This window comes from Berghia stephanieae, chromosome 3, assembly GCF_034508935.2.
Source record: "Berghia stephanieae isolate SIO BIC M18660-M18661 chromosome 3, UCSD_Bste_1.3, whole genome shotgun sequence".
Classification (NCBI taxonomy): Eukaryota; Metazoa; Mollusca; class Gastropoda; order Nudibranchia; family Aeolidiidae; genus Berghia; species Berghia stephanieae.
Genome location: NC_088362.1, coordinates 40,117,994 through 40,133,786, shown reverse-complemented (window position 1 = coordinate 40,133,786; position 15,793 = coordinate 40,117,994). Strand labels below are relative to the sequence as shown.

Here is a 15,793-nt window from a genome sequence, read left to right as displayed (position 1 = left end):
CTAAAAACGTGCTCAAAGCGCTTTACAAGGGGTCCCCGGCCAACAGCAACACTTAACATGTAGGACATGACGCCTGTTAGGCGATATTATAATTTTTTCGGACAGAGACAACGCTGTTAACGGCCAGGTACTCATTTTACACCTGAGTACGGTGAGAGAATGTGAGTAAAGAGCCTTTTCCAAGGACTCAACTATGTGCCGAGCGAGGCTCGAACCCAGGATTTTCTGATCCGAAAGCGAGTGTCATGCCACAAGACCACATAGCCGCAACAGTAGTAGTAGTTGTTGTAGAAATAGTATATAAAAGGGAAGCAATAGATAGAGAAACTCGAATTGGCTCTACTCTGGAGGGAACGTATTATAATTTGTTGTGTGTTCTGGATTGTTGTTTTTCCCAGCTGGGTTGTTGTGAACTGTTTTATGTCCGTGAAGCATTGTGAGTCCCTGTGGTGTGTTGTTTCTGCCTGTGTGTGTTTGTGACGTCATGTCGGGTACAAAAAAGCTTCATTCTTTCTCTTTCAGCACTTTGATTATTCAACATGTATGATTAATAGTTAACTTCGAATAATAAGTAGGCTACCGTGAGCGATTCCTAGACCCACCCACTTCGGTCGAGATTTTATTTATTTATTTTGTTTTCCAACGTGAATGAGATTAAAAACTATTCACACCTCATTCTCATTGCATTGCTTGATACTAAAAAATATTGCGGACAGCCCAAAACGAACAGAGGGACCACAATCTCAGTTTCCCTGGACATAGACAACTTGAGTCTGCTGCTAAGCAATGTGTAAACAAATTGAATGCGCATGACAAGCCTAAGGGTGAATTCTAGCATAGTTCGGGTCATTTGCATTTAATTATGAAAACAATCTGGGTCATTCTTTTCTAAATAGTTAGCTCTGCGTACGGCCCGTATAAAGTTTCAAAGAGGACTTTCTCTCAATATTAAATATATTTATTGACAAAAACATGTCCTCTTTTATAAATAACACTGTTAAAATAATCTAATGCAAGCGTTAGCTACATAGGTTTGTGATGAAAAGAAATCGACATAAACAATAATTCTAAATGGTACTAACTTTTTTTTCGCCAACTGGGTGCGAATCGGACTCAATAATTTCGACAACAAAGTGACAAACTTTTGCACTCGTCACTAAGGAATTTCCTTTCTATAATAAGCGATTACGTGATAAATTAAGGTCTTAAAGTCCAAAATGATTTGCTGAAGCACTCTATTATAACCCATAAGAATTACCGTAACAAAAATTACAATGTTAAAAATTTTAAATAAAAATAAAAAGCCAAATTTAAAACATGAAAAACAAGACAAAACAAAACAAAAAAAAAACAAAAGATCTTTTGACTATCTTGACTGTGACACTATGAAGTTAATGTTTGCAGTTTGGTTCGACCACATTTGGAGTTCGGAAACTGTGTATGGGCACCTTATCTTGAAAAGGATAAGAAGCTTATAGAGAGTGTGCTTAGGCGAGCAACAAAGGTCGTTGGTGGACTCAAGGACTTGAGTTATGAACAGCGCCTGAAAAGAGTAGGACTGCCAAGTATGGTCTATCGGCGTTTGAGAGGTGATATGATTGAGACCTATAAGTGCACACATTGCTTGTACGCGACTCAGGATAGGCTGTTCACAGTAGACAAAAAATCAGTCACCAGGGGCCACTCATATAAACTTCTGAAACCCAGAGTTAAAACCACCCTTCGACAGAACTTTTTTACACAGAGAGTTATTGAACGTTGGAACACATTGCCAGCAAATGTCGTTGAAGCGCCGAGTGTCAATGCTTTCAAGAATAGATTAGATGCTGTGATGGAAAGTTATGTGCATAGTGTAGAAGTGCCTCCCACCCAAAATAGCTATGATCAAAAGATCAGTAGAGAAAGTGTAGTGTAGGCTAGCCCCTGATCACAAGATCAGGTAGGGAAATGCATTAGATCAGTTGTGAACAAGACATTCAATGACTGGAAAGACTCGGCGACAGGCCAGTGGCCTAATCAAGCGACGTCGATACCTTCTATTCTATTCTAATAAAAAAAAAAAAACTTTAAAAAAACAAAAAACACATAAACAATAACAAAACAAAATAAAAAACTAAACAGCACAAGATATTTCCATAACTGATACTTTTTATATCTTTAAGAAATTTAGATATAAATCCAGCTCAATTCAAAACACATGAAAAGTTTCTCCAAAAGGAGGAGGGAATCCGTCGTGATTTTTTACATCATGAGTAAATATTGACATAAATATTTATATGCATTAAGATTGGAAAACATCCAACAAAATCTGTTTTTCCTTTATGGAATAGAATAATTAATAAAATATTAATAAATCAATATAAAAGCAATCTCAGTAACAAAACTGAAGCAAGATTATTTTTTTACATATTAAAACAATGGATATTTAAAAGTTAGAAACTCTGAACTCTCAAATCGTTTCAAAGGCCGTAATTCTTAAAGATAACATCATGTCAATTTTAGAAAGGAATAAACCTCAACACATAGGGGGGGGGGGGGTTATATCGTGTCTGACTCAACTCAAATATGTTGCGCCTTTTTCTTTAGCTTTTAAATTTCCTGTTTTATAAATTCAATCCAAGGTTTATTTTAAGGCAATCACAAATTTATAACGTACGTTAGCATATAATTTCCAATTAATAAATACAATTAAGGCAGATTTTGAATACATTTGGAGCGGTTTTTGTTGTCATTACTCATCCGTGTTGCTAAATACGGACTTCGGATTGAGTAGTGCCATATTATGATTAAATTTAAGATTTGTTTTCAATAATTTCATAAATATTCCTTTAATGGGTTCCGAAGCAAGAGACCACGTGACACCCAATTACCACAAATAATGGAGGACTTCTCCAAACATATATTTTTTTTAAAAAAGCAATATTGAACTAACGTCACATATCTGGGTTTTGTAAAGCTTTTGACTCGGTGCCTCATGAGAGACAATTCATCAAATTAGAGGCTTATGGAATAGGGGGTAACTTATTAAGCTGAATTGCACCATTCCTTACAAATAGAAGCCAAAAGATTATTGGTGGAATTGATTTTGATACAAAACTTGCTGAATTAATAAAAGCTTTAAAAATTCAGTGGATAAAGAACCTTATGCCTTGAAGTATGTATACAATGATGAACAATTGTTTTTCTCACTTTTTATAATGATTACGACCAGTCTTTAGTGAAACATTATCAATGCACCAACTTGACCTTTTGTTTGTATATACGATATTGTGTACTTATAATATCCATGCATCAATTTGATATTTTCTTTTGTCTGTATTAACGATTATATTTCTATATCTGCAAACATAGCAGGGTATATAAAGGGTTTAATGATTATGATTATAATATGATATTTAATAGACATCTTTCTATATTTTTTTGCTGGATTATCAAAGCCATTCAATCACATTCTACATAGCCATAATTGTCTTCGAAATTTTGCCTAGGCCTCTTCTGGTGGGAATCTGAAAAAAAAACCAAATATAATAATTTTTTATAGCAATGCCATTATGAAGATAGAAAATACAAACTTTTCAAGTCTAAAAAGCTAGATGTTTTCCTTCTCCATTGAATGCATAAACATCCTTTTCCTATGTTTTGCTATTTTATGTCTGATTCTAACTTGTGAGAAAACAATATTTAGAAACATCTTGCCAGTCATAGTCTTATTCTTCTACATTAAAAAAAACTTAAGCATTTATATAGAGCAATATCCAATTAATGTGCTCAACTCGCTTTAAAGACGGTCCCTAGTCTAAAGCAACACGAAACATGACGCCTATATTACAATATTTTTTTCCGATAAAGACAACACCGGTACTTATTTTACACGTGAGTACGATGAGAGAATGTGAGTTTAGAAACTTTTTAAAAGACTCAACTTTACACCGTCCAGGGCGTGATTCGAACTCTGGAGCATTCGGTCCTAAGGCGAGTGTCATACCATCCATCGCCTCAAAACGATATTGTGTCGGGGTGATTTAGAAAAAAAAAGTCAATAGTAGTAGTAGTAGTGGTAGTAGTAGTAGTAGTAGTAGTAGTAGTAGTAGTAGTAGTAGTAGTAGTAGTAGTAGTAGTAGTAGTAGTAGTAGTAGTAGTAGTTGTAGTAGTATTAATAGTAGTAGTAGTAGTAGTAGTAGTAGTAGTAGTAGTAGTAGTAGTAGTAGTAGTAGTAGTAGTAGTAGTAGTAGTAGTAGTAGCCAATGGTTACATCTCCTCGCAGGAAGTCTCCAACCAGTCTTGAAATTCGTCAACGCAGTATAGGACATCCTCGAAACCTCTCGCCAATCTCGTCAAAAAACAGTGCAGGACTATGTGGTCTGCTGTCTTTGGCGTTCCACGACAGTGGAGACAGTCGGCTGACTCCCTCAGACCCTATCTATGCAAGTTTGCAGCAGTCCTGCCATGGCCTGTCAGTAGTTTGATACCACCCACTGTTTCGATTGCCACACCTAAATCCTGTTGGGCTTTGATTATCCCACCTCCCTTGGGCATGGAATCTGTACAATATTCCCTCCAGGCTTCCCCAATATCGAAGTCCACGAACTGAAAGACCTCACCCAAATTACCCCTTTAAAAACCATCACAAATGAAGCTCCCAGAACATCATGACTCAAACCCAGAGAAGTCAATATATTTATTTTTTAAATGTGAGATCTGGTCATTATTGAAGAGGATAAATGTAGATTCATATCATGCGAGGAGAATTAACTCTGATTACTGATTTCATTTTTGGCAAATGTCCCATCTCAATGTAATACCGATCGGAGGAGACGGATCACATGTCAAGGCGAAATGCTTTGGTTGTCATCAATCACAAAAATATGGAAACGAAGGTTTACGCGAAAACACACACAAACACACACACACACACGCACACACACCCTCTCTCTCTCTCTCTCTCTCTCTCTCTCTCTCTCTCTCTCTCTCTCTCTCTCTCGTCTCTCTCTCTCTCTCTAATATTTGTTTGAACTGAAATTTTCAATGAATATCCTCTTAATAATAATAATAATAATAATAATAATAATAATAATAATAATAATAATAATAATAATAATAATAATAATAATAATAATAATAATAATAATAATAATAATAATAATAATAATAATAACGATAATTTGTACATGGTCTAGGCGCGTTACATAAGAGGGACAAAGTTAGTAATATAAAAAGTTCTAAAAATTACTCTATCGATACAACGTATGAAAAATATAAGGAAAACGTTTAGAACCATTTTGAGCAAACGTGGAGAAAGGAGTCCAGTGACACGATTTAAAAGGATAAGCCAAGGAAGCAATAATAATGTTCCAGACTTTTATACGGACATGACCGAGTGGTTAAGGCATTGCATTGAGATCGGGAAGGTCGCGGGTTCGAGCTCCCCTTCAGCACTTTCGTTTTTTTTTTTGGAACCCCCAATTCGACAAATCATACAAGTTGAAATGGTTTGACAAAGTGTCAAACGTTGACCTTTGGATATGAACAAACCAAGCGCGAATGGATGTCCAGTGGCGATGGGTTGGCCATAACTTGCGGAAAGAGCCCGGTAATATAACCAAGAAGGCTCTCGAATGGAACCCACAGGGCAAGAGGAAACGGGGCCGTCCAAAACAGACTTGGAGGAGAAACGTTCACCAAGATTTGTGCGTCTCCAATGTCACCTGGAGTGAGGGAAGGAAATAAGACGATGGAAGAGTGCTGTTGATGCCCTATGGTCCGCCATGAGGCCAGAGGTAAGTCAATTTGCTCACTGGTTCCTGTTGACATAGACATCCTGTTTGATGGATTATCTATATTTCTTCAGACTAGGCGCTTACTTTCAATTTTAAATTAGGTGGTGAAAGGCAGCGTCAACAGGACACTGAAAATAAGACCAATTGTTGTCCCGGGTACAGTCAAGATTATTTTCTCATTCTATTACCCACCCTGATTCTTGTGGAATGTAGACTATTTGCGATGGATAAACCCCAACTCCAAAGATAAAAAGCTGTTGCTTCTATTCGTTTAAAGCTGCAGAAAGAACCAAGATAAATTTCAGCTGTAGGCAAAAAGTCTAATGGTTCTGATAACTATATTATTCTAACGCTGATATTAGTGTACACTATGACTATCAAGATAAAGACTCACCATATCCCATGTTTTTGTAGCCTGCATTTTTCCCAAGAGTGTCAATTACAACGTGATTTTTTTTCGGTAATTCAAAAAGCTGGACAGGCTCCTCATACAAGTCTTCTTCGCCCATTTGCCGTGTGCGGCCGACCGTGTTGTCTGCCGCTTGATGCATGTCTTCGTAAATGTGGTAGTTCTCAATCTTATATTGAATCAGCTTCACTACCATATCGTACAGGAATATATATTGGGCCTGTGGAATAAATGTGTAGATAGGGAAATACTTCGAAAGTCTTAGTTTTGGCACTTTTCTTGCCAATTAATTAATTTATTTATTAATTTATCTATTTATTTATTTATTTATTAGTATAAAGTCGTGTATAGGGTGATTCCTTACTTCTATTGTTAGGGGAGCTTTTAGATTTTAAATCTAATCATAGGTAATCAAAATCGTTTTCAGTTTTTATTACCTCATCCGCAATAAGGTTCTTTTTGTACTTCCTCATCTGGAGGACATAGTTGTACACATCGATAGTATCGTCCAGGGAGTGATTCTCAATGTATTGTATCATGTAGTCCATGGCTATGAACATTCCAGTCCTACTTACATCACTGCATATAAAATAAGTAATAATGATAATAATAATAATAGTAATAATAATAATAATAATAATAATAATAATAATAATAATTAATAATATAATAATAATAATAATAATAATAATAATAATAATAATAATTAATATAATAAATAATAATAATAATAATAATGATATGATAATAATAATAATAATAATAATAATAATAATAATAATAATAATAATAATAATAATAATAATAATAATAATAATAATAAATAATAATAATAAAAGATAATAATAATAATAACGATAAAATGATAATAATAATAATAATAATAATAATAATAATAATAATAATAATAATAATAATAATAATAATAATAATAATAATATAATAATAATAATAATATAATAATAATAATAATAATAATAATAATAATAATAATAATAATAATAATAATAATAATAATAATAATAATATGAAAATGATAATAATAATGATAACGATAAAATGATGATAATAATAATAATAATAATAATAATAATAATAATAATAATAATAATAATAATAATAATAATAATAATAATAATAATAATAATGACGATGCAATTTTGTCATCCCGACGTGATACCAGATAGAGACGATAGGTCACAATTTTTAAAAGGTCTGAAACTAAGAAACGGAATAAAATGTTAACATATAACTTATATCACCCACCGTCTCAACACGCTATTATCTCACAGTGATCTAGATGTTGAAAATAGAAACTTGGGTTCAGTTTATGTTTAATTGGGGGGGGGGGGGGGGGATGAATGTAATTTCAAGCAGCGTCAACCCCAATATCTCATAGAACTGATTATCTTAACCCTCTCCTTACCACCTACAGCAAAATCGTCACATTTGTTACGATACAATATGCATTTTTTCTTATTCAGATTTATTTTGTACATCACAAACTTTGAAGAAAGATCTTTGTTTAATTAATAAGAACATAAAGTTGTTTCGTAGAGAGATTGTTTGAGTGTAAAAAATCAAATTTTTCTGCTGGGTAAGCCTGCCATTTTGGGAAAATTCTGAAAATCATCGGAAAGGAGAGAGTTAAACTATTACTGTAACTTATTTTCATCCCGGCATAATACCATGACGAGGTGGCGAGTCACATATTTTAAGACTTTACGCATAGGCTATTGTATATATTGTATATTATTATTGTATGCAGATCAAAATGTGTGTTTATTCAAAAGATTTAGATATGATTTGACATCCCACTTTCATTGAAAAAAAAATTGAAGACGTTTTTCTGCATTATGTCTTGTTCCTTTTTACAATTTTCCACCTCCTGCTCACATTTCTTTTTATCTAATTTAGTAGAATTCAAATTTAGGCTGAGTCTCTTGGATATCATTGAGAATTGCTGTTGTGGCTACATAGTCTTCTTGTATGATCGGGAGTCCTGAGTTTGAAACCCTCTCTGAAAGGCGCATCGTTGAGTGATTAGAAAAGGCTCTTTACGCACAATCTCACACCATACTCAGGTGTAAATTGAGTACCTAGCCGTAAACAGTCTTGTCTGTCGAAAAATTGTAATATCGCCAAACAGGCGTCATGTCTCATGCTAAATGTTAAGTTTTGCTGTTGGCTAGGGACTCTTTGTAAAGCGCTTTGAGCACGACTATTGGACATTGGGCTATATAACTGCTTAAGTTTTGATATCAGACGTTAGCCTGATGGATTATCTATATTTCTATCTTGATGTACTCGGCGACATCATAGGATGTTGTGGGGTAAAGGCGGAAAGAACATACAAAGATGAGAGAGCATTTTATAAGAGCTCGGGGTATAGGGAAATATAGGTATTACATTTTTTTTTAATTTGGGGCTTCTCATAATTGTATTCTCTACGTCCAAACCTGCATTGCACAATGAGAGGGCTTGGGTTGTCTACTGTTATCCTTCCACGTACATCTCGCAAACACTGTAGAACATCATCTGAGGACAAGCCACTGCCTTCTTTGCACCACATAGGGATGGAAAAGTGAATCACTTTGTGATGTATGTTGTTCTGGTAGATAAACGAATATTAATGATATTGGTGATGATGTTCAAGATTATTTTGATGGTGGTGGTGGAAATTGTGATTCTGATGATGATGGTGACGATGGTGATGATGATGATGATAAAGATGATATAATGATGATGATGGTTGGTGGTGGCAGTTGTGGTGATGATGATAATGATGAGGTAATGATGATGATGATGATGATGATGATGATGATGATGATGATGATGATGATGATGATGGGGATGATGATGTGATGATGATGATTATGATGATGATGATAATGATGATGATGGAACGAGGATGGGGAGAATAAAGAGGAAGATGAGGTACAAGGAAAAATGAGAAAGGGTGGATAAATGACGGTGTTATAGACAATATTATATTAAATGATATTTGTCGTCTTGAAACAATTATGTACTGATAACTTCCTTCTTTTAAGCTTTAATGCATTGGAGGGGTTTGTCTCTTGAGTCTAGAAATAAGACATCAGTTGCATTCAGTGCATCACCACGAATTTAGAGGTTGTATTACCATTGTTTCTGGCTGAGGACATTACAGAATGCCGGAAGCGTTACTAGAATCCGAATCTTGTAGGTACAAAGTGCTTAATCCACGGAACCACCGTGTATCATAAAAGATGGCAACAACAACAAATGTGTGACTCCGAATTTTTATGCATAAGCCTCAAACCATTTTTGCGGCGCAAAGCTGAGACCTTTGAAAAGGCTCTCTTCTCAGATTATTTCACGTCAGTCAGGTGTAAAATAAGTACCTGGCTGGTAACAGCAGTGTGTTCATCGAAAAATATTTTAATAGCGACTTACAGGCGTTATGTCTCATCCTATGCATTTGATGGAAATATCATTAGGCTATTAGATAGTATACATACTCTTTTGTACATAGAGGTCAAATACAAAACACAATTCCTATAATATTATGATTGTGAACAGTTATAAACAAAATAGTCCGAAATGTTCCGTATTGGGTATTTTGTTATTTTTTGAAGCTGTTATATTCATTTTTGTTTATTACCTTTTATAGCAGCTTAGTATCATTATGATTGTGAATGCTCAGTTAGGTCATTGCAATCTACAAATCTGGAAAATGAACACTCATGCTTTTTTGCCATGAGCTGAGGTTTTGCTGTCTTCCTATTAGTCGCTTTCCATCTATCATTATTGTTGTCACCAGCTTCTCTATCCACTCTATCCTCATTACATGGCCAAATAACATAGCTGGTCGTCTTATTATTCTGGAAAAAAAGAGTTATTTTGTATCCTGCCTCCTCATGTACCTTTTCGTTTTATTTTCTTTCTGTCCAGGATATTCTTAGCATACGTCTCTGGAACCACATCTCCACCTCTTCTATTTTCCTTTGCAGTGCTGTGTTGATGTTCCATGTCTCACACCCATATAATAAAATTCGTTCTATCTGCAGTTTTTTTTCATTTTGGTGGGCATAGTCATATCTCGGTTTGTGAAATATGCCTTTGCATGACCCCAATGTACATTTTCAATCTTCTGTTAATTATTGCTCCCAAGTATCTTATTTTCTTGACCTGTTCTAATTTTCTACCATTTACTTTTATATTGCATACTATAGGGGTTTTCTTCCATATTGATTCTGTTTTCTTTTCAAGTCCTATCTTTTTACTCTCCATTATCATTATCACCACATCCAGCAGCTCTTGTAGTTTCTCTTTGATATCTGTCAACAAAGCCGTGTCACCCGGATTTCGCAAATTGTCCGCCGTTCGCCGCAATCCTTGGCATATCTTCCAATATTTTCATAATTCATTTTGTATTTATTGAAAATAGATGTGGCAAGAGGACGCAACCGTGCTTTACTCCCCATTATTTCTTGGAATACTTGTTTCCTCGTCTATTCTCACTGCTGCTGTTATTGTTTGTTCCTAATATATGTTTGCGATTATTCTCATTTCTTTTCCATCAAGTAACAATATTCTCATCCACAACAACAACAATAAAGTATGACGTAATTTCAAATCTCACTTAAACCTATCAAGTAATCTAATAATAATATAATATATAATATCTATCTAATAATCTAAAAATTCTTTTTTAAAATAGGGTTGGGTTCCTTGAAGAAATATGTATATATATATATATATATATATATATATATATATATATATATATATATATATATATATATATATATAACCAATCAAACAAGATGCCTGACGTCAACAGGAATCACCCATGTTGTCCGAAGTGAGCAAACTGGGGTTAATACTCTTGCCCAAGGAAAAAAAAGGACTTGAAGCGGGACTAGAACTCAGGACCTTGCGAGTCACTGTGAAACCACTCGGCCACTTCGCACCCTATCATTAAAGGCTACAAAGTAGGGAATAAACGAATCTATAGACAGACTAGTTTTAAAGGATTGGTTTAATATTTTCCCCCGAGATATATCCTTATATGTTATCAATGCAGCTACGAAGGATTTGGTACGGATAAATTAATGAATAGTCGAAATATACGAGCCAGCTGAAGAGAATCCGTCTCTATCTCTTACCACAGAGATACGTAGTTTTCTCACAATGCATTTGTTGACCACGGAGGCTTTGAGAACCTGCACGTTGAAATCGCCGTACTGGACAGGCTCCATTGACTGGGGCAAATGCGACTCTCTTCCCATCTGGAGAGACAATAACAAAACTATATATTAAACTTAAAGGGTAGGAATTAATTCTGTTATATTGTCTAGACTTAAATGCGTTTCATAAATAACCCAAACTAAAAAAATATGCTTCAACTTAAAAATATGCCATACATATCAACATTTAAATACAGTGTCTCTACTTAAATGCGCTAAAAGGATGGTACAATTGACCAAAGGTCACAATATAGTAAAAATAGCAGCTTTAACAACAAATTACCCTCGTTGAGAGTTTTGAGCAAGATGAGCGTCATTTAAATCGAATTTGAAGGACACGTTTTTCTCAGCTGTCCCTTTATCAAAAGTTGTAAAAAATTGTGTCAACATTTGAATCAATTTTATACTGAATCTAGCTTTTGGAGCGTGTTGATGCCATATCAAAAAAGTTTTCTTCTTTAAGACTTATAAAAAACTGCTTGAAAACCGCTGTCATAAAATTCGAGATTTTACACTGTAAAAAATGAAAACAAGTTACACACCACAAAGTATGAGATGAATGCATCGTATTTCCCATAAATCTCGTGCTGACATGTAGTTCCGGCTATTGATTATATATGAGTAGTTCATGTCATTCTTGTTTCCGAATAATAACAATTCGCTTTAACTGCTATAAACTTACAACGTACGTATGTAGTTTGCATTGAATTTTTATTGCATATTATCTACATTATGTCGCAATTACCGATATGAAATCTCTAGCTTTAAATCATTTGAAATACTGATTATATACTCAATATTTTCAAATTGACAATGAATGTTGTTTATATAACTTTGAAAAATTGCATGTATGCACGACCATTTCACAGAGCATTTAAAGGCTTATGAACCATAATATTATAAGCTTTTACACGATATGATACGATTCGAAATCTCTATCGCTGTCAATCTCGTAAAGCTCCGAAAAGAAATCTACTTGTATCTATAGATAATCAATTAAAGAGGACGGCTGTGGAATTGGAATTTCACAATCAACCCCGAGAAGATGGTTATCGAAATACGACAGAGAGAAAACCAATGTTGAACGATGGAGCTGGGTAAACGTAAACATACATCCGACAAAGGAATAGACGTCTGATAATTCGGGTAGGAAAAGGTTCATGGGTTCTGGACAGACGATCATTGATATTCTTGCAGGTGGTGAAGATACTGGGTATTTAGAAGAATGCCTTACCATTTGTTCTATTTTCTGGGGTCAATGCAGAGGTGTTTGAAGGCTGTCTAAAGAACCGTTTGCTGCCTTTCCTCGAAACACCCAGCTGTATTGCATTGGACAACGCTACCATTCGGCGGCCGATGATCACTTCAAGACTCCAACTCCGGCAACTATAAAAACTGATAAGATTTCATGTCTCTAATCAGACAACACTACGTATTATTCTGACCAGTTATCAAAGGCCGAACTATATTCCAGCGAAAATAAACAAAGCAGAAGCAGTTCTCAAAACAGAGTGTCTATTCAAGGAGTTTTGACAAGAAGTTGCGCGACTTCTCCCATATTACTGTGAGTGCAATCCAATCGAGCTCATTTGGATTCAAGTAAAGGGAATGATTGAGAGGTGGAGCACCATATTTGATATCACCGACGAGGCAATAAATGATATAACAATGAAAGACTGGGAAAAGGCATGCTGCAACCTTCGCAAACTGGAGGAAAATTACATTTCATTGTATAGAGTGATGCCATGAAATCTTTCCATAATCGTTCCATTTCTCCTTTTCCTCATCCTAGTCATCAGAATGTGATGATTGATGTGTCCAGTATGCCTTTGTTGTTGTTGGCGTGTTGTTGAAGTTGTTGTTATTGCTGAACACATGTACCTATTTGTAGAAACACTGAGTCATAAATTGATGAATTTCTACTTTTGGTCAGTCTACATTAAATATATATAATCCTCTTTTGTATAAACACAAGCTATTTCTATAAATTTCGCAATCAAAATAATGTTGGAAGCGCGTACGAGACGAGTTACGATCCTTACCAGTTATCGACTTTAATATAGCTGTTACAAGCGAAATCCTTCGCTATTGTTTTACAATTAATGAAAAAATATTTTTGATTAAGACAACTTGATTCAGAGGGTCATACAAACTTTTGCAACTGTCCATTGAGGGACAGCTGAGATAAAGAAGAAAAACACACGCCACTTATTAAAAGTCTGACTATGGTTAGAACCAACATCTCATCTTAATGTCGTTTATCCACAGTTTGCAGTGTACGTAACAGATTTGAATTTTTAATCACGTTAATGTACCATATCATTGTAATACATATTACAAAATTATTATTATTCTACTCGCAAAAGTGTTTAAATTTAAATGTAAATGTCAATAAGTTATGCAGATGACTTCATGCACCAATGGATGCAATATGTGAGCTGATGGCATGGCATTGGCATTATATTACCAAACAGAACTACTGGATTATGTAATAATAATAATAATAATAATAATAATAATAATAATAATAATAATAATAATAATAATAATAATAATAATAATAATAATAATAATAAAAGAATGTTCTACTTGTGAGCTCGGTTCTCATAACAGTCAGGGCTCACCCAACGTGAGCTAATAATTTTAGTTCACTGACAAGATCTTGGGAACATGCGCTGGACTACGTACTTAGAGTTCACACCGCCGCCAGGCGTCAAAACAGACATAGGAAACTGATGCCTAATTTGTGGAGATGAGGTGTGTTAAAGTGTGATGAGAGTTCCCAGTTGTGCAACGTTTGAATGCCAACAAAGGTTGACGCGCAAAAGATGAATACAAAATTCTTCAGATCCCACTTCTAAGCTCTTTTATGGTAATCACACTTCTACGTCTATCGACTCATAGTATACTTGAGTAATTGGTCGATATCGTTTATCCAATCATAAATCTTCGTTGTTCTATTTAAAGCAGAAATATAAACGCATAATCAAACAAAACGTGCGTAGAGTGAAAAAAAAAAAGCACAATAAACAACAAAATGGAAAACCATACGGCAAAGTACGGCAAAGAACTTACAGTTTTGCCACAATCACTGCCCCGCCCCCCCCCCCCTCTCCCCCTCTTCCCCCCCCCCCCACCCTTTTTTCTCTCTCCCAAACCAACAAACAATATCTATATAAAACAGATGTATCGAAAGCAAAAATCAGTCATTACGCATTCGCCCCCCCCCCCCCTCCCCCACCCCACCCCACACAGATCCATTTTAAGACCAAAGGCATGGATGACAAGATTATCTCCTCATTAGAGTACTATACCTTGTTGTTTACAGTTATGTTGGACAATGTGACAACAGCTTGACACTTCTTCTCCCAGACCATTCTCCAGAAATGTGGAATGGTGGCTTTCACGGGACTTTGACTGGCAATGTAATCGCGTTCCGAGTTTAAACCCTGAAAATATTCATTTATATTATTTTATTACATACCTAAATATCTTTAAAATGTTAATCTGGCATATCCGTTGGGACACGAAACATTTTAGAATTTTAAATACCTCTGAATTGTGTACTATACAAGTGATAAAAAATAAAACCCTTCCATTAAGATTAATTCCTTAATAATCATAAGTGACTTCTTAACCAGGTATTAAAAAATAATCTTTACCCGACCATAACTTACTTGTGAAATAGAGTTTATATGTCATCATAATTAAATACATGATTGATTAAATGGCTTTGATTGCAGACAATTACATGATCATGATAATTATTCATCCTCATCATTAACGTAGTGATCTGAGGCGATCCTATTCCTAGCGTCTTATCGTCAGGGAAAATCGATGTTTGCTTCATTTATCACCCCCCCCCCCCCCCCCCCCCCCCCCTGTTTGTGTCCGTCACACAGCCTTTCCGCTGCATACTTCTGCTTCATTTTCTATCAACATTACTTAACAAGACCTCTTTCTCCATATTGGTAAATTATTATGGTAATATTACGATTTAGTTATCTCTATTTAGTCTTTGTATATACAATTTACCGGGATGAAGCTTGCGTCGATATGATGATTAGCTGATACGTTCCTCATTAAGTCACTATTTTGATCGGCTGAAAGTAAAATGATATCTTTATTCGAACTTTTATATTCATACATTTATAATTCTTTTTATTAATTTAAGACACAAAAGCATATTGCATAGATTGAAAGATAGATGGACAGATAGATAGATAGATAGATAGATAGATAGATAGATAGATAGATAGATAGATAGATAGATAGATAGATAGATAGATTGTGTTGGTGAAAGAGACAGAGAGAAGCCAGACTTCAGAATGTCGACCAAAAAGCCAATAGAGGATTTATTGTAGATAATATATGAT

General features: G+C 34.8%; 1 protein-coding gene across 2 annotated transcripts in view; it reads right to left on the bottom strand.

The window, feature by feature from the left end:
* Nucleotides 1-2,130: 2,130 nt before the first annotated feature.
* Nucleotides 2,131-15,793, bottom strand: part of LOC144967707 (phosphatidylinositol phosphatase PTPRQ-like) — a 114,344-nt gene continuing 100,681 nt past the window's right edge. For both annotated transcript variants that reach the window (XM_078905249.1, XM_078905250.1), the window contains exons 29-35: nt 15,453-15,520; nt 14,732-14,866; nt 11,337-11,459; nt 8,646-8,797; nt 6,624-6,765; nt 6,172-6,406; nt 2,131-3,506 (exon numbers count right to left, since the gene is read on the bottom strand). In XM_078905249.1, the coding sequence (XP_078761375.1) occupies nt 3,442-3,506; nt 6,172-6,406; nt 6,624-6,765; nt 8,646-8,797; nt 11,337-11,459; nt 14,732-14,866; nt 15,453-15,520 (920 nt within the window). In that variant the 3' untranslated portion in view covers nt 2,131-3,441. The remainder of the gene's footprint in view (nt 3,507-6,171; nt 6,407-6,623; nt 6,766-8,645; nt 8,798-11,336; nt 11,460-14,731; nt 14,867-15,452; nt 15,521-15,793) is intronic.